This window comes from Penicillium psychrofluorescens (assembly GCF_964197705.1).
Source record: "Penicillium psychrofluorescens genome assembly, chromosome: 5".
NCBI classification, from domain to species: domain Eukaryota; kingdom Fungi; phylum Ascomycota; class Eurotiomycetes; order Eurotiales; family Aspergillaceae; genus Penicillium; species Penicillium psychrofluorescens.
In genome coordinates, this window is record NC_133443.1 from 379,856 (window position 1) to 403,404 (window position 23,549).

Sequence of the window (23,549 nt, forward strand, 5' to 3'; positions counted from 1 at the left end):
AGACAAGATGTCAGTTACAGTAAGCACACCACTCTCCTAGACGCTCTTGAAATTGTCACTGACTGTTTCCACAGCTCCACACACCTCAAGGCGACCTCAAGGTCGAGCTATTCTGCGAAGCCGTCCCCAAGACAGTCGAGAACTTCCTCGCCCTCTGCGCCTGCGGCGCCTACAACGACACGCCCTTCCACCGTCTCGTCCCCGGCTTCATGATCCAAGGCGGCGACATCTCTCTCGGACCCGCTGCCCAATCCTCGTCCACGTCAACGAAACCGCCCCTCCCCTTCGAAATCCCCAAAGGCGGTACCTCGATCTACCACCCCTCCGCGCTAAACCAGGAGATCAGTCTCCCGGCACTACGACACAATGCGCGCGGGATTCTTTCCATGGCATCGAGGCCTGTGAAGGATAGCACAGCTCCAGGCTCGCAGCATGCGACGGGACAAACCGTCAACGGCAGTCAATTCTTCATCGCCTTTGCGCCGGCGCCGCATCTCGATGGGGCCAGTACCGTATTTGGCAAGGTTTTGAATCTCAGCGCCCAGGACGAGGGTGGTGATGTGTTGTCCAAGCTTGAAAAGGCCAATGTCAAGGTTGACAAGAAGTCTCGCGTGTCTCAGCCTAAGGAAGGCGAAGATTATGAGCCGCTGCGCATTGATAGGATTACTATTCATGCGAATCCATTTGCGACGTGAGGTTGGCCATACATACTCTCTATCTGTTGCTAGGCTCGAGGGGCACGATCGTGAAACCGTGTCTACGCTAGACCTGCGAGAGCCATGTGATTGCAAACACGTCGCCAACATTCTAGTCGAATGTCTTGCTTCAATGGCCATACATCACGATATACCAACACCTGCAAAATGTCTCAGCAGGAGTCACTTCTTGCAGAGAACGCCTCATCTAACACCACATGGCAGCATCGACCAGATCATGCGGCTCTCCTGCTGCGTACGAAGGCACGTGCTCCCGAGTTCACACCCTGGACGGCATGGACCAAAGGAAATAAATGTTTAATAGTCTATGAGCTGTCATAGCACTGTACTTGACTCTTATGATATCAAGATATCTTGTGTAGATGACTATCAACTTTGCTCCACTCGGATCTTGATCATATTTATTCAAATATCAATGAAAACCATACAGCCATCCGGTATTCCAAAGCTCGGAAAATAAGGGATTTTCATGGAGATTTTTGATGATAAAACCCGAGAAAAACTATAGACTGGAACAATATACATCGTCAAATACACAACGTTCTCCTTACTCTGAACCCTTATAGCTATCTTTATCTAGTAGGGAACCTGCTGATGGAAATAATCCATACTCAACTTCTCCTGCGCCGGCTTCGCAACGAGAACATTTCAAAGGTATTGCCGAGCTCCATGACAACCTGGGTACCTCTAGCACTGTTTGGACTCCAATGTGGCAGTGCATCTTTGCCAGTGTAAGATCTGCCTTTGTTGGGGTTAAGGGTCTCTGCAAAATCAATGACACATTTCATCGCCAATTGCATCCTCCTACGTCTTGCGCTTGGTAACAGTGCAATAGAAGTTGACTGGCTTTACAAACCAGTGGTTCTGACATACCAACTCCTCATCTCCAGCGAATGTGAAATCGAAGTGGCGAATAAGTTGTGGAATGCCCTTGGATACTTCTAAAAGGCTTATATTCTTTCCAATGCAAGTTCGTGAGCCTTGGCCAAACTAAACGGGAGAAATGTTAGTGACACGCGATGAATGTATTCTGGGGAGCACTCACCGCGAAAAAGTATGCCTCAAGTTCTTTCTTATGGCTACCGTCCTCCAGCCATCTCTCTGGCCGAAATTCATCTGCGTCTTGGCCATAGACTTCTTGGTTCCGATGAGCTACCCACGAATTGATTCCAACAGTTGACTGTAGCAGTGTTAGCTGTGATAAGAAGCTCCTCCGGAATTTGACTCAAAATCGAAATCAAAGCGTACATACCCCTTCAGGAAACCATTGATCTGCAAGAACTTTGCCGCCTTTTGGTACTATACGCGGCATTGTGAATCCGGTGGCAGGGTGGATGCGTAGCCCTTCCTTGATGACAGCCTGAAGGTACGGTAGATTCTGAGCTTCATTAAAGGTAATGGGCTCGGAAACTAAATTGGATTGAATATGTGCTTCCAGCTCCGCTCGCAGCTTCTGCATGACTCTGGGGGTTTTGCACAGATAATACAGAATAGCGCTCAGAGTGATTGAAGTCGTATCAGAACCGGCTGCAATATTTCCTGCGGCGGCAATAAAAACTGATCGCTCGGTGATATAATCTGGCCGTTCTTGTTGAAGGCGAAGGAATTTAGTCACGAATGATTCCGGCAAAGACGTTGATGGAGGCTGCTTTTTAAATGCTGACACTTGTTTCTCAACATATCCTCTCAGAGCTTCCGGTCCTTTTACCTCGCCCTTGGGACTCAATGTCTGTATGAGCTTAAAAACCAAAGGATACAATGAAGCATAAAGCCCCACGGTACTGGATATAGCGGCGGAAGCCGTTAAAATATTGATCAGCCCATGGATATCCTGACCGGCGTCGAGAAATCCAAATCGAGAGTCAAACTTTCAATTCTATCAGTAGGGTAGACCGATGAGAAGGTCTAGAAAGTCGTTACCGTGATCATGCCAATCGTATCAAAGGCGTAACACTGAAGCCAGTGGCCCATATCAGCTGCCAGCCCTGCTTCGGCAAACTCTGATAAGCGTTGAGACAAAACATTGGTACAAGCTTCAACATATGGCTCATAGGCTACCATCGAAGTCATTGAGTAAGCACTGGCCACTTTTCGGCGATCCTCGGCATGCTGCTTAGCATTCTGCTCATTGAACAGATTCGTCGCGTGCGGAGCACCCCATGGTTGGTACCAATCAGCCTTAAAATGGTCAAGTCAGGATTGGTACAAGAACCGAGATGAGGTGAGAAATAGACAGCGTGGAGAAGGCTACCTTCGTAAACTGGGTACCATGACCATAGATTATTCGGGCTGCGTCAACACTGTCAATGCTGTATTGCCCAGGCGCAATTCGAACTATTGGCCCTATTATTAGTCAGTACAGAGCTCTCAGCGGGGGCTTGAGCTTGTCTGATAGGCACCATATTTTTTGTGCAGTTCGATGTTTTTTTTATGATAGTTGCCTTTGATATATTGACGTAAGAGCCAGAGCCGGGTGAATCTCGCAATGAATGGGCCAGGTATGCCACGAAGAGGATCAAAAACCACGGAGCGTAGCCAGTTCAAAAGCAATAAGACTGCAATTAGCACGGTGGCCGCCTGGATCAAGTGGACCTCTCCTATTTTCGAATCCATCCTTGGGGGTTGATCAAACGAAAGGGTGAGCGGGGTACACGAAAGATAGGAATGTGACCTCAGAGGGACAACTTGTGGGCGTTGAAGCAAATGCCCATTCGGGACGTATTTAACCCCGCCTTGTTTATGATCGGCCGATAGCTCGTTTGAAGGGGCTAAGCACCCAACCCACTGGATTACTCGCCCCTCATTCGGGACGTATTCAACCCCACATTAATTACGGCCGGCCGATAGCCCGTTTGACATTACTAGTGCCGGCATTGTTTCTTGCAGTAAAAATATGTGGGGATGCCAAATAAGCGTATTCACTAGTAATTCTACCAGGTAGTCAGAACTGACAATGATGAAAACGATGGTATTCAGTCAAGCTATCATGCCTGAATTTATGGGGGACAGAAAGTCGAAAAACTGCCGCAATGTGGAAATCGCACTGGACGCCCAGATTCATGGAAGAGATCAAGTGATCAGGATGCGGCAGATGGATCCTAGTAAATTACTAGTGGGAATTCCACTCTGACACAGTTGACTTTACTCCGAGGCATAACAAATACTATTTCGAGCGAAATGTCCCGCTGCGTCAGTGTGCCGGTATCCGAATCAAGAACCTGACGTTTCTGTTCTATTGAACCGCCAAGAAAATAATGTAGGATCTTGAATATGGGACAATAAGTACTTCTCGATATTTCTGAAATCCACCCATGCATTAATTTGGAGCCGATCTGATTAGGTATACTCGTCCCTAAATCGGACCCACAACTGCTACAACAGCTGCGCTGTTGGCGGGTCTGACTTGGCGGCGAGTATTGAAGACCTCGCAGTTAGCCATAACCCTGTGAACAATTTAGGCTGAAGTGATAATGGGCTACTTCACCCTATTAATGTGCTCGTCGGATCATAGAATTATTTTCGATTGACAATAAGCCTAATTGATCCCTTCAGATGTAAAATTCAGATACCTGGTATTTGCCTCTATCACTACGGATATCCAGAGACCGTGCAGCTTTACTTCACAAGATAGGATTATTCACACAGGCGAATGCATGTCAAATGTCGGAAGGTTGATAGGAGTTACCCCGCCACCCCATAGACCAGCGCATCCAGCCCAGTCTGTAGAAAGTCAACAAATATTAGACATCATTTGTGATGAAGGAATCTCCGCGTTGGATGCACAACTTACAGGATAAAAAGCTGACAATGTATCCGACTGCGTATCCTGCATTCAGCACACTATTATTCTGGACCATGAACCCACAAGCCAGAAGAAGCAGGCTGAGATCAAGGAAAGCCAGGTCGAGGAACAAGATCCAAGAAGACCTCATTGCTCCAATAGTATAGAGAACAGTAACGATGAACCATGCCCATAGATATAGGGACACTGCCTGATAAAAGTCGGGTACCAGTGCGCCGGTCGATGGATCGGTATAGGCGGCTATGATACCTGATCCGGGAATATATATCATGGCGTAAGAAAGATTGAAGGCACCATAAGAGGAGAAAACGGTTGCACCGAACTTTTTGAGTGGTCAAGAACTATCGCCGTGCTTTGTTTGATTGAAGCATACCGTATTTCCGGCGACAAATTCCATGATTCCAACGATGAATTGGCCTATACCGCCAAAGAATACCAGGACTCCCATCATCGCATTTGGACTGGCTATTCCTCTGGCATGTAATCCGAACGAGCATATGAGGAACATGTCTAACCAATCAGTCATGATCTAGTTCCAGATGACATCGAACGTACCTGTAGCAAACGATATGAGCCCTAATGGTGAAGGGTTCGCGAGCTTGCGATGAACAACGGGCAGTCCTGGTTGAGAGCGGTCCTCTAAATGACCACCTGCGGTGCGAAGGCGCTCTAGGTGTTGCGACTGAGCTGTTGAGGCTCCAATATCTTCTTTCGAGCCATCATTTGCTAGGTCGTTTGATGACATGGTCAAAAGTTTGAACGAAGCTCAATGCGGATTTTGTGGTAGACACTATGTCTTGAATTTCCTTGTAATAAGTGCAAACTAGGAGAATCCGAGTGGGCTGGTTTGTCGTTCCCAGGGGAGCTTCTTCGCTATACATAACAGCGAACACGCAGGGGCGCTATAATAAGATTGACTGGGGAAATTCATTCCCGGATCGTCCATACCCCGCATTTCTGCACGCTTAGCTTTGGTAATTGGGGATCTTAATTTGCAGTAGTGCGATTGTTGAGCGGAGAAGGACGGAGTATCCGTCCTGGCGAAGGTTGTTGTCCGAGGCACCGCGCAAATTTGGGTTGCGATGAGTACGGGGAGACGGATCCCGACCTCTCACAGGGCTCGGACAGTTGATGAAATTGTTCATTGGTAAATGCACCTACATACGTAAACAGGATTATTTTGCGAGGTAGGGTATAGGTTGCCCAACCTCTTGCCTGTTCGGGGTCAAGTAAATTGTACATCGAGAACCTTAAAACCGCTGCTCTTTTGGCTCTTCCCTGGGGACCAAGCTCGTGGTGATGCAGATACTTCAGTGCCTGGATGTGGTGAGTTACTTCATCTAGAGTTATGAACGAAGGTCTGTAACCTCGTGCTAAGAAGTGAATTATGTCAGTGTTAAGTATTTTCGCTGTGTGATGTGCCTTGTGCAATCCCGTTCGCTCATCTTGACAATTTTTCTATCTATTTTCGCATCGACTAAACATCATACGTATATAGTCAATTATATCGAGTTGGAAAAGACTTCTGACCGATCTAAACTTGTTTAATCTATTCTCCAGGCCAATCTGCCACCTAATGTACTGGAAAAGGGACTATTGCGTTGGCTAGACACTTCGTCTTGCCTATACCCGTGATATTGCCCACTTCATAGAGGGCTGTCAGTTCACAGGGTCTCTCAAATCTATTACAAATTCGCGAGAACAAGGTCAACACATCCCTCGACGTCCTCAAACAAATGCCAATGTCCCACGTCTTTTAGCACTTGGGTTTTCGCGTCTTTGATGTCGGCAGCATATTTCTGGCAGAGTTGCGGCGGGCTGACCTTATCCTCGTCACCTGTCAAAATAAAGACTGGGCACTTCAATTGCTCGACTTCCAATTTGTCGTCAACGGACCGAGCGAGTGCCATGCAGGCTTTGGCATATCCTTCCGGGTCCTGACCTAAAAGTGACATGCGTGCAGCAGCAATCGATAGCGGCTTTTTTGCCTGCACCAATGCAGATGTTCCCGCTTGAATAATTGCATCCACAACACCGAGCATTCCTTTCTCACGAACAAGCGCAGCTCGACCAAATGTGCCTTTGCTAGCAGCTTCAGGCAGAGGACTGGGTGGTGGGCCCATGAGAATCAGCTTTGAAACTAGCTCAGGGTGTAGCAAAGCAAGCTTCATGGCCACGAGGCACCCCATAGAATGGGCAATCACGGTGGCTCCTTTCTTCACAGACGAAGCTTGTGCCATGTTATAGAAGTCGTCGGCAAAAGACCTAATTGTGAGGCTGCTTAGTGCCGAAGTTGGCGAAAGCCCGTGCCCTTCCAGGTCGAGGAGGTGCAACGAATTCGTGGATTTCAACTTGGATATCAACGGGTGGAAGTATGAGGATGATCCACCTAGCCCATGGATAAAGATAATCGGAGGGCCATCCTCCTTGCCCAGTTGTTGCGAGAATAAATCTTTTCCATTGATATTGGTCAAGCCTGAACCTGCTGGTGCCTTTTGGTTTGAAATCGGGATATATCGCTCAGGGCTGTCGATGGTAGTGTTTTTGGCATCTGGAGCTGCAATTTTGTTCTTCAAAGTGCCTAGCCCAGTCACACTGATTGAAACCTCGTCACCCGCCTTAAGGAACTTCATAGGTCGGAACCCAAACCCAACACCAGCAGGAGTGCCAGTCGCAATCACATCGCCAGTTTGCAAAGTCTGAGCTGTGCTGATAGTGGCAAGGAGCTTTGGGATGCTGAATATGAGGTCCTTGAGAGTGCCTTCTTGTCTCTTTTCACCGTTGACGAATGTCTGCACCTTCAAATCTTCCGGAAGGCTCTCTTTGGGGACGGCGACGGGGCCCATCGGGCAGAAGGTATCCGGCGATTTTCCGAGAAAGAATTGCTTATGATCGCGCTGCCTTTCACGAGCTGTCATATCGTTCACGATAGTGTAGCCCCAAACATAATCCATTGCCTCTTTCTCGGTGATTTGAGATCCAGACTTTCCGATTATTACCCCAATTTCACCTTCGTAATCGACAGAGCTGGTAAATTTGGGATGCAGGAGAACTGGTTCACCACTGGCAATGATCGAAGTGGCCCTTTTCGTGAAAATCACAGGATGTGTGGGTTGGTCCACCTTATCGCTAGCATCATAGCCTGAAGAATTGAATTCGCGTGCATGCTCAGCGTAGTTCTTTCCCACAGCCAGAACATCGCGTCCTGATATCGGAGGAAGAAGCTTTGCAGTCGAAAGAGGGATGCTTTCCGCGGAGGAAGGAGCAGTATTGGCTTCGCCGGCAGCAATCACTTCGTATAGGTTGGTAAGAGCTGTTCCCGACTGAAACGCAAGCGGGGTGATTGTCGATGCCTCAAAGTCCAAATGACCGATACGGGAGCGTTTCGTAGTCGGGTCCAGGTAGGCAGCATAGTTCATGAGGCCGCTGACAGGACTGGTGCCGTTTGTAGTCATTTTGATGGGTGTAAACGAGAGATGTTTGATTTGGCAATTGGGGACTGTTCAGGCGCCGTGAATACTTTCCTATATATCAAGTTCAATCTTTAATTATGGTACCGCACATTACGCAATCCGTGTCGAAAATATTATGGCGCCGCGCGGAGTCATTTACCCCTCACGCCGGGCACAAATCCGTCGTGGTCACCGTGCCGATTACGGGGATGCGCGGATGGTCCGCTCCTCGCCGTGGGACTAGTCAATTCCCCTTTCGTCTTGGCAAAAGGTATTGCTAAACGGTATGTGCTTCATAATCATTGTTCTAGTCAAGCACAACTCTGCAATAGATATTGATGAGCAGCTATTCGCCCATGTACACATTGAACTACAAGTACACATAATAATGATAGATACCTCGCTCTTTGCTGGGACATAAACTAGTTCTACCATCCCTAGCCCTTTAGCTTCGATGATCCAATATACCTCGGTATCTCTTTGAACCGATTCTGTATTCCTTCGGTCCGTCCCACACGCAAAGGTCGGCCATATTCCTCCATAGCCCGCCCAGAATGCAAGCGGCGGAATTGCCAGGAACAATCCTCCCCAATAAAGCTTCGAATAACGGTATCTCCGCCTGGATGTTCATGAATAAAGTTTGTGCAATCGTAGACAATATTGTCAATGACAATCCAGGCGAAAAGCTGACCTCCGCAGGTGTCAATTGCTTGTTGGCGGACTCGATCGGCGGGAATGAAGGGTAACGCGTGATCAGGCGTGGATTCATCCTGGAACGGGAATTCCAAATTGCACGGTGTGCTGCTAGCATGTTCTATGTGCTCTATCCGCGATTTCACATCCTCAGTGGCCGATTTGACGTTCGGTTCAACAGAGCATGATTTTTGGTATTTGTGGCTAATGCTGAGCCAACCCATATTGAAAGGTACGTTTCGGGAATTGAGCAGAAGAAACACACGTAAGATAACTTTGGGATTACCCTAATTATCCGGTGGCGGGGAACCGCGGAGGCTCCGGGAAGAGATACCGTGAGGCCCCGATTGGCGCCCGCATTTCGAAGTTTGCGGAAACCACCCCGCGGCAATATCTACAGTTGTCTACATGGATTACAAATGGGAGAGAAATCTTCCAAGGAAGATGATGATATTCGCTCAAAGCAGTACTTGAAAATTCTTTCTAGGAACTTGTATAACTACATTATGGCGAACCTTTCATGGATGTCTCCAGACTACCCCGTCGAAAAATACGATGGCCCGCCGCGAAATGTTGCCTATATCGATCAGGTACACTTCGATGCCTCCCTTCAGCCGAAGCACTATGAAATCGCTGGCACCGACCCAAACTCTAAGGTTCTCATACTCGACGTGGAGATTATCGAGGCCACAGGTCGTGAACCGTATCGTGGCGACGTGCTCATCATTGGTAATCTCTTATCCCTATTCTATGTGAAAGACTTACGTTGACGCTTCAATTCTCTCAGGCCAGAAGTTTGCTCGAGTAGGCAATGTTCCAGACAAGGACGCTCTTCTGGCTGATTCCAAAGTGCGCGTTCTCTATGGAAAAGGCCGTACTTTGATGCCTGGCATGGGTGATGCTCATACACACTTTACTTGGAATGGTGGAGATTTGGATGCGCTAGGAGACCTTGGTATTGAGGAACATACGCTCCTTACTGCTAGGAGCGCAGAGTGCTATCTGGATTCTGGGTACACCATGTGCTTTGGCGCAGCCTCGGCAAAAAAGCGTCTTGATGTTGTCATTCGAGATGCAATTAACGCAGGTGACATTCCAGGGCCAAGGTATCTAGCAAATGGTATGGAGATGGCTCGAAGAGGAGGTGAACTCGTAGGAAGCATCAGTGCTTTTGCAGATGGCCCTGAAGAAATGCGAAAAGTGTAAGCATTTCTTTTTCAAACCTCACTTGCTTGTCTTATACGATGTCAGAATCCGAGAGCATATTGAAGTGGGAGTGGATCAAGTCAAACTGTCCATGTCTGGAGAGTCGGTAAGTAGTCCCTCACAAGCCTTTTTGCTGTTACTAATCTAGGAACGCCCAGATTACCGAGATTCGAGATGCAGAAGATTGTTACTTTACACCAGAGGAAACGGCTGCTTGTGTTGACGAAGCGCACAAGCATAATAAGAGGGTTTGCTCGCATGCTCGAGCACGAGACTCGATCAAACAAAGTATTGACCACGGAGTCGATGTGATCTATCATGCCTCTTATATTGACGAAGAGGGAATGGATGCCCTTGAAAGGAACAAGTCTAAGCACATTGTTGCACCCGGTATTAACTGGATCATTGCAACTCTGAAAGATGCAGCTATGTTCGGATATTCGACCGAAAAAGCCGAACAAGTGGGATATCAAAAGGAACTCGAGACTGCAGAACGGGGCATGCGGGAAATGCATCGACGAGGAATTGTTGTTCTACCTGGAGGGTAAGTGAACATTGGCTTATCATTAATAAATCCATCGTTGGGGTTGTCTAATGTACTGGAACAGAGACTATGGCTTTGCTTGGACACCACATGGGACCTATGCCCGCGATCTTGCCCACTTCGTGGAGCGCTTTGGATTCACTCCCCATGAGGCCATCATCGCAGCAACGTATGGGGTTGCGAAACTGTTCATGCGTTCCCATGAGATGGGCCAGATTAAAGAAGGCAACTACGCCGACTGCGTTGTAGTAAATGGGAATCCCTTGCAGAATATCGCAATTTTGCAGGAACATGACCTGCTCAACATTATCATCATCAATGGCCGCATTCATAAAGCAGGTCACAAGGAATATGTAATTCCGGCCCAAGACGTGACTGGTGTGCACTCGATGACGAACGAGATGGCCCGTGTTGGGATGCAAGGAAAAACTCAGACTGCATTTTAAACTTCTAGCTGGACTTCGCGGCCTTTCTTGATGTTTCTTCCTTTTGAGCTGCTTAACTGTGTATTACAACTCCCAAATCCAATTGTAACTAACAGCGCTGAAACAACCACGCTTTGGATGCTAGTTTTGAAAATACAGAATGTGCACCAGCATTAGCCTCGATTTATTAATAAATGTAATGTGAATTCCATGGAAGGAATATACCCCGCACAATGCGGAGTTCCGGTGGTTTGGTTCGCCCTATATAAAGCTTTGAGGAGCCCCGATCATCGGAGCCAACACCGCGTTTCCGCCAAAATTTCTCGCCATGCCCTCAGAAGGAACCAAGAGACAGCCACTCAGCTGTGAAAACTGTCGGCAACGGAAGATTCGCTGTATAGGATATGGTGTGCCATGTGATACATGTCGAAAGCGTGGATTTGCTCTTAGCTGCCAATTCAAGCGCGATATTGAGCCGGCCACCCGAGATACCCGAAATCATGACGCTCAACATGGGGTCCTGCTGCAACGCATGTCAACCCTGGAGAATCTTCTGCAACAGAACATTGATTTAACTGCCATCACAATCAATTCTCAACAGTCGCACAGTCTGCGGTCCCCTGTCTCCGAACAAAACCTGTCTTCGTTTGCGGGCCACTTTGCTGCTTCGCCCTTGTCGATGTCCACAAGCAATCAAACTTCACCTCACCAACAATTCGGTGCATTATCTACCTCTCCAACGGGTCATGTCCGGTACATTCCCTGTAACACCTCTCCCGACTCCGCCCTATTAGTCTCTTTGCAGGATTCGATCCAACCACACCCGCCGGCCCCAGAAGGGTTTCCTTTTTTCTCCGACATGCCCACCATGCATCGGCCTCTTCTTGACATGCTCCCGCCTTCTCGACAATGCGATGAGCTTGTGTCTAAGTTTCTTGAAGTTTTCTCGCCGCTTTTCCATATCCTGCACGATCCTACATTCCAAACATCATATGCCTCCTTTAAAAACGATCCACATTCGTCACCACTGGCCTTTTTGGGTCTGTTATTCACGGCTCTAGGACTTGCTGTTACAGCCCTAGACGAGAAAAACTCCCTCCTAGAAGATCTAGGTCGTGAGTCTTCACCGGCAGCAAACATCAGATCGCTGGCTGCAAAATATAGATCTGCTGCCATGAAGTGTCTGGCCGCAGATAACTTTATGTGGCGGCACAACCTACATACTGTCCAATGTCTTGTTCTCTTGGTCTATGCAATAAACCATACACATGGTCCAGCATGGTCACTTCTAGGAACAACCCTGAATATTGCGATTGCTATAGGGTGTCACGTTGACCCGGCTACTTTGAATGTGGATCTTATCCAAGCAGAGGAGCGACGACGAGCCTGGGCGGCATTGATGATGCTCTATACGATTCAAAACACATGCCTCGGAAACTTGACACCATTCAGGCTTGAGCATAACGTCCCACTTCCCGCGGACTCGGATGATGAGGAAATATTATCATCGCATTCACCCACGAATCTGTACCCACTCGAAACCAGAAAACCCACCAAGATGTCATACATCCTATTCAAATTCCGCCTCTATAATCTAGCATCTGATATTTGCCAGTTGACATCTTCTGCGAGCCCAATCCCCAGCCAAATACACGCTCTTGATGACCGAATCAATCTCGAGCAACAGGAACAAGCAGCACGCTTTCAGGGAAAAACCGACCTTCCTACCTACCATCAGGTGCATTCATTTATTTTGGACAATTATACTAACCACCTGATCTTGCTCCTACATCGGCCTTTGTTCAGCCTGGAAGTTCGGGACAAGTCCATCGATGCGAGCTTCGAACGGTGTAAACAGGCCGCCCTGACCATCCTCTCTAACTATCAAATGTTACACACCCGGCAAGAGTTCCAACCATACTGTTGGTATATCAATGGCGTGGGATCGTTCCATGCATTTCTTGCTGTTTCAACGCTTCTCGTACTTTTGGGGAAAGAGAAAGCCATGCCAGAGCCCGGGCGCCTCATGTCGGAAGCTGTGCAGGGGTGTCTAGCTCGGTTCCAGGAGAAATCGCCGTACAGCGAAATATGCAGCAACGCGTTCTCTATTCTCAGGCCATTAATTGTCGGCGAAAATCATCAAACAGCTTCACTCCCAGCTCTACCTCCGAATGTGCCGGAATTTGAGGTCATGAATACCATGGGCGGCAGCACGGACCAGTCCGTTAGCATGGATATTCGAGATGATGGATTCGACGAATTCGATCTCAATGGTTGGACGGTCCCTGAATCATTGGAGCATATGGTGTGCGCCATCCCGTCCGAACAATGGCTGTTTTCCGCGGGGTTTCCATGGGCACAGTCAACCAGTATATAGTTACCCGAATTGCTCTCTTTTCTAAACAATTCCTTGATAGCTGTGAGTATGTACCGAAATAAAAGGTAGATAGGCCTGAAACCGTGGCAAACCCCGGTTAAACGTGATCCTATTGGTTCAAGCTGAACTTTGCCCTTCAAGGCAGAGAAAAGTGGGGCAATCCGCAGTCCTACACGACAAGACACCTTTCAACATCGAAGTCCCCCTACCTTTCGTCACTGATTTCTCAACGTCTGAGGAATCAAAAAATGGCGGTTACGAAACCTATTATCCTGATGAATCTCATTTTATCCGTGTTTATCATATCCCTCGTAAACGCCCTGTATGACTGTCCTCGGCCTCAGTGTAAAACATGTCTTCCCGCGGCAATTCATGATGCGCCTGGAGTTGGCTTCGATTTAAGCCCCTCGTACGGGTGAGCCTCCAGATCTCCTTGGTATACCAAAGAATGTTGAGTTAGCTGACGATCCTCAGTACGGCTGCGGTGCATTACTACAATGGGACAGTAATAGAAGTTGGCAAGATCGCGGGAAATTCCCATTATTTAAAACTAATGGAGAATCTTGCCAAACCATCGCAACCATTGCATCAGACCGGAAGCTTTGCTGACGCTTTCTTGCTGCGTCTGGAAGAATTTCTTCTCGTCTTAGATGGATCTTCGTTATGGAGAGACTGGTTGCGTTCGCCGAAACAGAAATTTGGCTGCGAGGTGAACACGGAAGTGGAAATAATTAAGGACTTAATCAACGACCTCAAGCAGGCTACCGAAGAAGCGATATCTCAACCTCTCGATAGAGTTGCTATCACAGCTCCCGATCTACCGTCGCTCGAAAAAGGCACAATTAATGCTGCTCTCAGAGGCTTGAACTTACGCACATGGGTAGGCGATAGCCCTTCCTACATGACCCATTTGGTAGAGGCCGACACTGTCTACGCAGCAAATGGGTATGGATTATGCCGCAATTACCAAGACCTTTACGAGTGTTCCGACGAATTTGAAGATTCGCCCACGCCTAGGGTTTATCTCGTTTCTTTCAGTCGCCATCTGCTATATACTAGCATCATACGTCCATCCCACGGCGAAGCCCTAGCCAGATATACTTTGGACAAGGCACAACTACTAGATTTTGATGTGGGATTGGACCGTCATGATCAAGCTGAGCTGTCCGTTGATGCTTTGTGGGATCGTCTTCGTAGCGACTTGTTGGCCCTTCCTCGAGAGGCCTCTGGTCCTGTTACGCATGTGATCCTAGCTGGTGAGAGTGCAACTGAACCTCGCTTTCTAGCCATATTGAGAGATGCCTTGGCGGATATATCACTTATGCCGTCTATCGGTCCCCAACCCATGACCGGCGACCATCGAAACCTGATTAATATTGAAACAATAATCGATCCAACATTCGCAGCAGCTCGAGGCGCAGCTCTGTACGCTCGTCGGCGACAAGAGGTTCAGAGTGAATGTTCAGAAATAGAGAAATGTGAAGCAGAGAGGTCGAAAGAACGATCACATGGCCACCAAATGAACGCCGTGCCTGATCTATGAGATAAAGGAATTGGTAGTTAAAAAGTAGATGAAAATGATTCGACTGAAGGTCGAATTATTGAATTCTTCAGTTGCATAGACGTATGCATCTCTTATCGATAGCTTCAAAAACAACGGTTTCACTGGAGCCTCTATCTTGCATCGGATTGAAAATATGCTTGGGAATAATAACAAACGAAAACAAATCAGAACGAAATATGACCAAAAAAATACAAAACAGATGCTAAAGAACAGTAGATACGTAGATGAGTTAAGTATTTCGAATCATAGTGAACCCACATGACATGCCGATACGTCGTCATGTAATCGCTGTTCACGACTCTATATCCAACAACTTTGAAAATGACCCGTCTGGCCTGTCCAGTAACTCGTGCGGGTTGCCCACTTCTACCACCCGACCACTATCCAGAACAGCAACCTGGTCAAAGTCAAGCAGAGTACGTATTCTATGTGCTACCATGATCACGGTGCAGTCATAGAACGATTCTCGAATGACCTTTTGAACTTGGGCGTCTTTCTCTGTATCCAGACTACGGGATTTTCGTCAGCATACAGTGAACAAGTACGATAAAGCAGGAAGAGTCATGGACATACCTGCTTGTTGGCTCATCTAATATCAAGATTTTACTCTTCTTGAGTAGCGCCCTTGCCAGACAGAACAATTGCCTCTGACCTTGGGATAAAATGGTGTCGTTCAATTTTGCATCCAGTACCGCTCCACCATGGCTGTAGGTTGCCACGAGAGCATCCCAGAGTCCGACGCGCTTTAGAGCATCGATTATTTCCGTGTCCGTAATGACATTAAGGGGATCAGCATTCTGCCGGATGGTGCCTGGGAAAAGGAACGGCTCCTGACTGAGACAGCTTATGCGTTCTCTGATCAATGATCGGTCTACGGACGATATATCTTGTCCGTCAATCATGATTTGGCCTGATTGTATCTCATTCAGGCGAAGAAGTGACAAGGCCAGGCTACTTTTGCCGCTGATGTTGTGTAGTGTATCAGCCTTTCTCCTCTGCGTTCATAAAAAGTATAAATAGCAATACTCACCTTCCAGTCCTACCACAGATTCCAATCTTCTCCCCCGCATGGAAGTGGAGATGGACATTGTTCAATACGGGATTTGTGTCACTCGAGCAATCATACGTGATACTCGCATTAACAAACTCAATCTCACCCCGACTTGGCCAGTTAGGGGGTTGCTCATAAGTCTGAGCAGTCATACCTCTCTCCTCACTTGGTGTTTCCTCAGAAAACTCCTTGATCCGCGCAATCGCCCCCAACGATGTCTCGAGCAGAGTCCAGTTCTGAATAAGCGAAGAGAGTATCTCTCCCAAGTCAATCATCATGACAAGGCCAATACCCAATAGACCCGGGTCCACACGGCTGCGAAGAGCAATGGCAGTTCCAACTAGAAGGACAGTCAAGCCGGCCGCAACCAGGTCGAGAACCAGACTAAGCCAACGTTGGATACACAGTAGAAGATAGAAGGGTTTCTGGGCAGCGTCGAGCATGGAGAGCATCCTGGATGTGCAACCATTCGTCCATGAGAAGGCGCGGATGGTGGTTATCCCCGCGAGGGATTCAATAAAGTGGGTGTACAGCGGACTTTTGAGCTCAATTCTAGAAGTAAGTTAGTTTGGTTCAAGAAGGAAAAGCGAGTCACGAGGGCTAGACCGAGATAAGGGCTGAATGGGCATAGAGAACCTACTCCAATAACCGCAGCTGGCGAGATGTGCGTAGGTAAAACCGCTGGATTAAGAATAATAAAGCAAACAAAAATGGGAACGTGGCTGCCAAATAGGGCAGGGAGGCTATGGCAACGGCGCCTTGCGCCAGGGTGGAAGAGAGCACTAGAAGCCAACAAGTCAGACAAGCAGCAGAATGAAATCCATGTCATTGATTTAATTTGAACTTACAAAATCCTGTTGAGATAAAGCTGCGAGGTAGGATCATGTCGACCAGCCTCATGTCTTGACTGAAACGGGTCACAAGGGCACCAGTTTCCATATTAGACAAGAAAGATAAAGGAGCACTGAGCTTATCAGCTAATGATTAGGTAGACAACCATGACAACTCACCTCATACACGCGTGCAGCACTTTAGCATGGAGATTCCTCGAGGCAGTCGGGACAATAATAACATATGTCCAGCTTGAATATGACAATAAAAGGTCAGCCAACACACAATGCGAACGAGAAAAGGGTGCAAAACACACAAGACTGCCATGGCAAGCACACAAGCTTGGATTACGGACAATGCTCCATATATTCCAAGCCAGTATCCCAAGCGTGCATTTGAGCTGCTATCTTCGCTGGACGACCAAAGGTTGATCCATACATCTATACGAAAGTGAGCCTTATATCATCATAAAAAGTCCAGTATGGGTCCAGCATACAGCGGATTCCATTTATACCCGAATCAACAACAAGCAGAAACAGCAGTATAGAAAGTCGCAACCAGCCTAGAGCAGAGAAGTAGTACTTGTACACAGCCAAATCGGCTATCTGCCGATTGCCATCGGTTGGAGAAGGCATGCTCAATGGACCTGCTGTGGCTTCCGGATCCTCCAGTGGCGGATTGCTGTTGTCATCTGCTTTTTCGGAGTCTTCAATTTGCTCGGCATGAATTCCATTTGCTTGAATATAGCCGTCTGGCTGGCTTTGAAGTTGAGGGTAGCTGCCCTGCTCGAGCACCTGGCCATCTTCCCCAAGAACAATTATGAAATCGGCTTGTGGTAAGTGGTGAACTAAGTGTTAGTTAGCGTGACGCAAATTTGAATTAGAAAAGCCAGATATTGGGGGTATTGGGTGTACTGACTGCTGTGAGTGGCTAAGAAGACTACGCAACCCAGTTGACGCAGCAGTCCAGCTGGTCCAAAGACGTTGTGAAACACCATACGGGCGGTCTCATTGTCTAGCCCACTCAAAATGTCATCAAAGCAGGCAATACGTTTGCGGGCATAGAGAGCTCGTGCAATAGCCTAAGAAAAAATGAAAAGTTGTTAGTGTCTGGCCGTCGGAATGTCATAAAAGACTGCCTTCTTACAATCCTTTGCTTTTGTCCTCCACTTAGCTTGGCACCTTTGCTACCCACAAGCGTCTCGTCGCCAGCCGGCATTCTTTTGAGATCCATATCCAACGCGCACGCACTGATTACCACGGAATACCAGCCAGCGTCAAATTCAGAGAGCGAGTTCTCGCCAAGAACATTATCCCGAATTGATGCATTGGTCAACCACGGAGTTTGCTCACAGAAGGCCAAGTCCGGATACTTGATGAAAAATTCTCCTTCCAGCACGGGAGTCTCACCTGCAAGGCCTTTGAGTAAAGTTGACTTGCCGCAACCCACTGAACCAACAATGATAACAAGAGTACCTGTGGGGGAAGGCCCTAGCGTGAGTGTGATACCGGACCTGTCTTGTGGAGATGGCTTCCATCCGAAGCGAGCGTTTTGAAGTGATAGAACTTGGCTGGGTTGCTTCTGAATCGGTGGGAGGGGAGATAGCTCGATATCGGGTACCATGGAAGATGAGGTAGAGTTTTGTTCAGAATGGGGAAACTGTCTCTTTTCTGTTTATAGTATGATCTTAGTTGGGTTTTGTGTAGCTTGACGCCCGGTAGTACTGGATCATCGTCGAGAGGCTCTCTGAATGGCGAAGGATTTAAAAAACTTACCCAGTCTATTCGGGTTTCTGAGAAAGTCTTGTACTCTGCCCAGGCACCCCATCGAGGCAAATGTGTCCGGAATCGCCAACAAGAGGGAGCTCAATGGGTTGATCATCAAGTTAATCAATGAGAGCGAGGTGACAGCTTGCGAGACGGAAAGACCCCCAGAGCCTTGAATTTTGGCTACTATACCATATGCTGTAAATGTAACGAGCTGTCCAACGATTGCGGGAGAATTGACTAGAGCTCTGTGTCAGTGTTTGATATTTATTCAACTACTCGAGGCGGGCCGAGCTGGGAGAGCCACACACCCATGCAGACACGAATGGTCTGGGTGCGGCGAAACTTTTTCGAGATCTTCAGCTCTTCTGTGCGGGAGGCTTCGATCATCGCTCCCATATTTTCGGTCAACCCGAGAAACTTGACATTCCGAATAGACCCGAGTACAGCAGTGGTGAAGTTTATGCGCTTCTCGGTAGCTTCGAGCCATGTCTTCTGCCGAGAAGACACGACATTGCCCATGCCAAATGACGCAGCCGTGAAGGCTAGAGGATGTCCGTCAGATAATACATCCATAAAAGCCCAGACTGGACACCCTGGCAAGCTCACCTATGACAACCGCAATGGGTGCAATGCAGACAGCACCCATCTGGGTTTCCAGTAGCCAGGTAGCTAGCCCCAGTTGTAGGATGTTAGCCCAAGTTTCACACACCGTAGATTGGAAGTATTCAGCAAGCATCTCTATGTCAGAACCCATGAGAGACATAGCGCTGGATTCATCAGTGCCTCCCAGTGGCAGGGTCATCATGTGCTTGAAAACAACGGCCATGAGACCACCACGGAGCATAGTCGTAGTACGGTACCCCAGGTGCTGGTAAGAGGCCTTTGATACCTAGGGAAAACAAGCCGTTAGTACTTTTCTTGCAAGAAGGGCGAAAGCAAGCAAGAGCGGCTAGAAACAAGTAGCTTACAGCAACGCCAATAAAGACAAGGGCAGTGGCGCCAATCAAGCCGTAGCCCATATACAGCGAGAGCGAGTCAGCCTGCTGCAGAACGGTGGTGACTTTTCCCACCAAGAATGGCTGTGCAATACTGAATCCCACAACGCAGAGCCGGGGAAAAGCAATTCCCACAATTTCCCAGCGCAGGCACTTAATAACAGCTAGAAGTAAGGCATTCTGTCGGTTTTGATTGCAGCATGCCCATGAATCTTCGAATCTTGTGGACAAATCATGGGATAATAGTTTCTCGTGGATAGCAGGCAGCGCATCCCCGGTTAGCAGAACGGAGTACCCGTTTCGCAACAGGCCGTTCAACCAGGCAAAAAAGCCTCTGTTGAACGGTCCACTAACACTCTCACCAGACTTCGCTTTCTCGCTAGGTAAAAACCATTTTCGCTTTTCGACGTTCTCTAGCACCAATAGAACGAATTTGATGGCGAGAGAGGCCGACAGGCCGGCTGAGTATGCTCGGTTGTCAGGTTCCAGCCAGGCCGTGCGCACGCGAGCAAGGTCTAGAAGCAACGTGGGAAACAGATAAGCAGATACAAGAAAAGATGGTCGAATAGACCGGATATGCTCCAGGTCAACCAGAAGGACGACGGCAAGCGCCGCTACGAGATCGAGGATGGTGCCGGTAAGCAAGACGCGCCGTCCGGCGGAGTGCTGGGCCGCGACAAGTGCAAGAAGGGCGACCTGAAGAATCGCCAAGGATATGGAAACAGCCTGTAGAGCACCTTTAGTTTCATCCATAGGGATACGAGTAGATTGGCAGGAACGCTCACTAGTGTCACCACACGAATAGCAGACGAGAGTACTTTGGGCGATTGTCTGGACAGGTAAAGCAAACGAATGGGCACCAGCAGGAGAAAACAAGCAGCCGGTACGATGTTCAAGACGCTTGCTTCGAAAAGTACGGTAAAATCGAAGCCCCCACGACAGTCTGCCGTTGCGACGACAGGGCCAAACCAGTCGTCGCCGCATGTATTGATTGTCAGAGTTGATACCATGGCGGCCAAAATGCGAGGAAACCACGGTCTTGTTTCTTGAGGCCGTACGTAAATACATGGAACATATCGGCGGGCTTCATGTGGATGTTGGCAAATAAATGGCAATGGTCCTTCGATCTCTGGTGGGTTGCAGCCTAACGGTGGCTTCTCATTAGGTTTAGTTCGAGGGGGTCTGACGCTGCCCTGGGTTATCGGTCCCGAGACGATGCTAGCGCGTTGCACTAACTACTAACTAACTAGGTCAATTACACCTACAATTGGCTTCCATGGTTTCCCTAGCATGTCTTCCTTGTTTGCTCTGATTGTGGTAGCTGTGATCTGGAGCCAATTCTTTTCCACTGTCGGTCTGCTCGATACATACTGCGATGACCCACTCGGCCCAATGCAGCAGTGGAGCCCAGCAGCATCTACGTCCGCCATGTCGAATCGGACAACCACGCCACTCCATGGGGTTCTGTTGATCCGAATATTGAAGATCCCATTCCGACCGACCCAGATCTTGTCCAAGGACCCCGGATGATCCGTCTCCCGTGTGGTTATGGTCTAGGCGGAGATAAGGGACAGCCAATCACATGACCCATTAAACACGAATCCGGCCTAGCGCCCGACACGACTTTTTTCCACCCGCGTCGCCGCTTCTTCTTGACTTTTTGCCGTCCTCGATTTTGCTGTACCCCAGTCACCGCAACTGCTCCGGACGGTCAATCACGCCAAAATGAAGTACGTTCTGGTTTCTGGAGGTAAGTGTGATACCCCAATTCTTTCAGAATCGCCAAACACACCGGGCCTCATGCTTCGCGGTCAAGTGTCGGCGATTAGTGAATCAGAGGCTGACGAAAAACCACATCTAGGTGTGATCTCCGGTGTGGGCAAGGGCATCATTGCCTCCAGCACGGGTCTGCTTCTCAAGACTACGGGTCTTACGGTCACCAGCATCAAGATCGACCCGTACATCAACATCGATGCGGGGACTATGGCGCCTACCGAGTCAGTGCCCCGCGCTTCCACATTTTCTCTCGCACATACTGATTGATCTAGACACGGCGAGGTCTATGTGACGGACGACGGTGGCGAAATGGACCTTGATCTTGGCAACTACGAGCGCTATCTTCTGACTACGCTGACCCGGGACCACAACATCACCGTACGCACTTTGTCCACACCCTTGTTCACACCATGTTTTGTTTTCTGACGAGAATCACATTGGCAGACTGGCAAGATCTATGACCAGGTGATCCGGAATGAAAGAATTGGCCATTATCTAGGCAAGACCGTCCAGGTGGTGCCCCATGTCACCAATGCCATCCAGGATTGGATCGAGCGGGTGGCCAAGATCCCGGTCGACGAGTCCCGGGCTGAACCCGATGTGTGCATCATTGAACTCGGTAAGCAGCAGTGAAGTCTCCAGCCGGTCCAAGTCGTGGTGTCTCACACAAGTAAAGGTGGAACCGTGGGAGACATCGAGAGTGCTCCGTTCATTCATGCCATCAGCCAGCTTCAGAGACGGGCCGGCAAGGGCAATTTCGTTCAGATCCATGTGTCTTACGTGCCCATGATCCCGTGCGTTTCTACTGCCTATACCTGCCACTTTCCCAAACTAATAATGTCTTAGACCAGGACCTGGTGGTGAGCAAAAGACCAAGCCGACCCAGAGGGCCATTAGCGATGTTCGAAGCGCTGGCCTGAACCCTGACCTGGTATGCTACTTGCTAACCCTGCTGTGGAGTTCCAAGCTGATCAGCCATCAAGATCGCCTGTCGTTGTGACCAACCGTTGGAAGAGGGTACCATCCAGAAGATCGCCAATATGTGCTCCATGGATCAGAAGCAGGTTGTCGCTGTACACAATGTGACGACGACTTACCACGTGCCGATGCTTCTCGAGAAGCAGAATCTGATCGGCAACCTCACTGATCTTCTCAATCTTCAATCCATCCCCCGACCAGCGGATCGCATGGAACAAGGCGTCCGTATGTGGAAGGACTGGGTAGACCTTGCCCGCAGTCAGGATCACGTGCACGACACGGTGTCAATCGCGCTGGTCGGCAAATACACTTCGCTGAAGGACGCCTATATCAGTGTTTCCAAGGCGCTCGAGCATGCATCCATGTACTGCCACAAGAAGGTCGAAATTATTTGGGTGGACTCGGGTCATCTCGAGGACGAGGCCTTTGAGAATTCGCCGGCCGAGTTCCACAAGGCATGGCATGCGGTCTGCACGGCCGATGGAGTGTAAGTCCTAGTGAATTCTTGGCATTCCAAATACATGACTGACATTATGACGCTAGATTGGTTTGCGGTGGCTTTGGCACTAGAGGTAGCGCCGGGAAGATGAAGGCGATTACTTGGGCGCGCACGAAGAAGAAGCCCTTCCTCGGCGTTTGCCTCGGCATGCAGCTCGCTGTCATTGAGTACGCAAAGAATGTTGCGGGTATCGAAGATCCTGGCAGCGAGGAATTGCACCCAGGAGCGAAAAACCATGCTATCGTCTTCATGCCGGAGGTTAGTTGCTGACTACGTACTTATTGAACTGCTTACTGAGACATGATTACCAGGTCGACAAGGAGAAGCTCGGTGGCACTATGCGCCTGGGCAAGCATCCATGTGTCTTCCAGGAAGGCACTGAATGGTCCAAGTTGCGCGCACTCTATGGACCGTCGGTGTCGCAGATTGGGGAGCGCCACCGCCACCGTTACGAGGTCAACCCAGCCATGATCGGGGATCTGGAGAAGGCCGGACTGACCTTCGTCGGCAAGGACACCAAGGGCGAGCGGATGGAGATCATTGAGATCCGCGATCACCCCTGGTTCGTGGGCGTGCAGTTCCATCCCGAATACCTCAGCCGCGTTCTGGACCCGAGCAGAGCCTTCCTCGGGTTTTTCGCTGCTGCCGCGGGATGCTTGGATGAGGTCACCAAGGCTATCAACAAGGGCCAGCGTAGTATTGACAGATCAAATTAATAGACTGGGAAGCAGGTGGCGTTTAGAGGAAAGGTTTTTGCATATATATATATAGACATCAAAACGTAAATGATTTTGCCGAATTGCACAGTTCCACCACTTACGCGCGGCGCAGCTTGTATATTGACACCTCAGGCTACAAAGCATGCCGTGTC

General features: G+C 48.8%; 8 protein-coding genes across 8 annotated transcripts; 5 read left to right on the forward strand and 3 right to left on the reverse strand.

The window, feature by feature from the left end:
- Positions 1-7: 7 nt before the first annotated feature.
- PFLUO_LOCUS7423 (Peptidyl-prolyl cis-trans isomerase cyp10) lies at positions 8-695 on the forward strand (the record flags this gene model as incomplete). Its single annotated transcript, XM_073785065.1, has 2 exons — positions 8-19; positions 75-695. 2 exons carry the CDS (start codon positions 8-10, stop codon positions 693-695), a joined length of 633 nt encoding a protein of 210 aa, XP_073641458.1.
- An 825-nt stretch (positions 696-1,520) lies between these two features.
- On the reverse strand, positions 1,521-2,028 carry PFLUO_LOCUS7424 (uncharacterized protein; the record flags this gene model as incomplete). The annotated part of the gene is made up of 3 exons (XM_073785067.1): positions 1,521-1,706; positions 1,762-1,896; positions 1,969-2,028. The coding sequence occupies 3 exons, from the start codon at positions 2,026-2,028 to the stop codon at positions 1,521-1,523; spliced, it is 381 nt and encodes a 126-aa protein (XP_073641459.1).
- Positions 2,029-6,203: 4,175 nt separating this feature from the next.
- Positions 6,204-7,973, reverse strand: PFLUO_LOCUS7425 (uncharacterized protein; the record flags this gene model as incomplete). The annotated part of the gene is made up of 1 exon (XM_073785068.1): positions 6,204-7,973. One exon carries the CDS (start codon positions 7,971-7,973, stop codon positions 6,204-6,206), a length of 1,770 nt encoding a protein of 589 aa, XP_073641460.1.
- A 1,196-nt stretch (positions 7,974-9,169) lies between these two features.
- On the forward strand, positions 9,170-10,859 carry PFLUO_LOCUS7426 (uncharacterized protein; the record flags this gene model as incomplete). Its single annotated transcript, XM_073785069.1, has 5 exons — positions 9,170-9,392; positions 9,451-9,865; positions 9,915-9,975; positions 10,028-10,413; positions 10,478-10,859. The coding sequence occupies 5 exons, from the start codon at positions 9,170-9,172 to the stop codon at positions 10,857-10,859; spliced, it is 1,467 nt and encodes a 488-aa protein (XP_073641461.1).
- Positions 10,860-11,166: 307 nt separating this feature from the next.
- PFLUO_LOCUS7427 (uncharacterized protein) lies at positions 11,167-13,215 on the forward strand (the record flags this gene model as incomplete). The annotated part of the gene is made up of 1 exon (XM_073785070.1): positions 11,167-13,215. The coding sequence occupies one exon, from the start codon at positions 11,167-11,169 to the stop codon at positions 13,213-13,215; it is 2,049 nt and encodes a 682-aa protein (XP_073641462.1).
- Positions 13,216-18,694: 5,479 nt separating this feature from the next.
- Positions 18,695-19,449, reverse strand: PFLUO_LOCUS7428 (uncharacterized protein; the record flags this gene model as incomplete). The annotated part of the gene is made up of 3 exons (XM_073785071.1): positions 18,695-18,972; positions 19,037-19,319; positions 19,399-19,449. 3 exons carry the CDS (start codon positions 19,447-19,449, stop codon positions 18,695-18,697), a joined length of 612 nt encoding a protein of 203 aa, XP_073641463.1.
- A 552-nt stretch (positions 19,450-20,001) lies between these two features.
- Positions 20,002-20,157, forward strand: PFLUO_LOCUS7429 (uncharacterized protein; the record flags this gene model as incomplete). Its single annotated transcript, XM_073785072.1, has 1 exon — positions 20,002-20,157. The coding sequence occupies one exon, from the start codon at positions 20,002-20,004 to the stop codon at positions 20,155-20,157; it is 156 nt and encodes a 51-aa protein (XP_073641464.1).
- Positions 20,158-21,150: 993 nt separating this feature from the next.
- On the forward strand, positions 21,151-23,394 carry PFLUO_LOCUS7430 (CTP synthase ura7; the record flags this gene model as incomplete). Its single annotated transcript, XM_073785073.1, has 9 exons — positions 21,151-21,175; positions 21,287-21,422; positions 21,474-21,579; positions 21,646-21,820; positions 21,878-21,995; positions 22,048-22,132; positions 22,185-22,666; positions 22,723-22,936; positions 22,990-23,394. 9 exons carry the CDS (start codon positions 21,151-21,153, stop codon positions 23,392-23,394), a joined length of 1,746 nt encoding a protein of 581 aa, XP_073641465.1.
- Between the last annotated feature and the right edge of the window lie 155 nt (positions 23,395-23,549).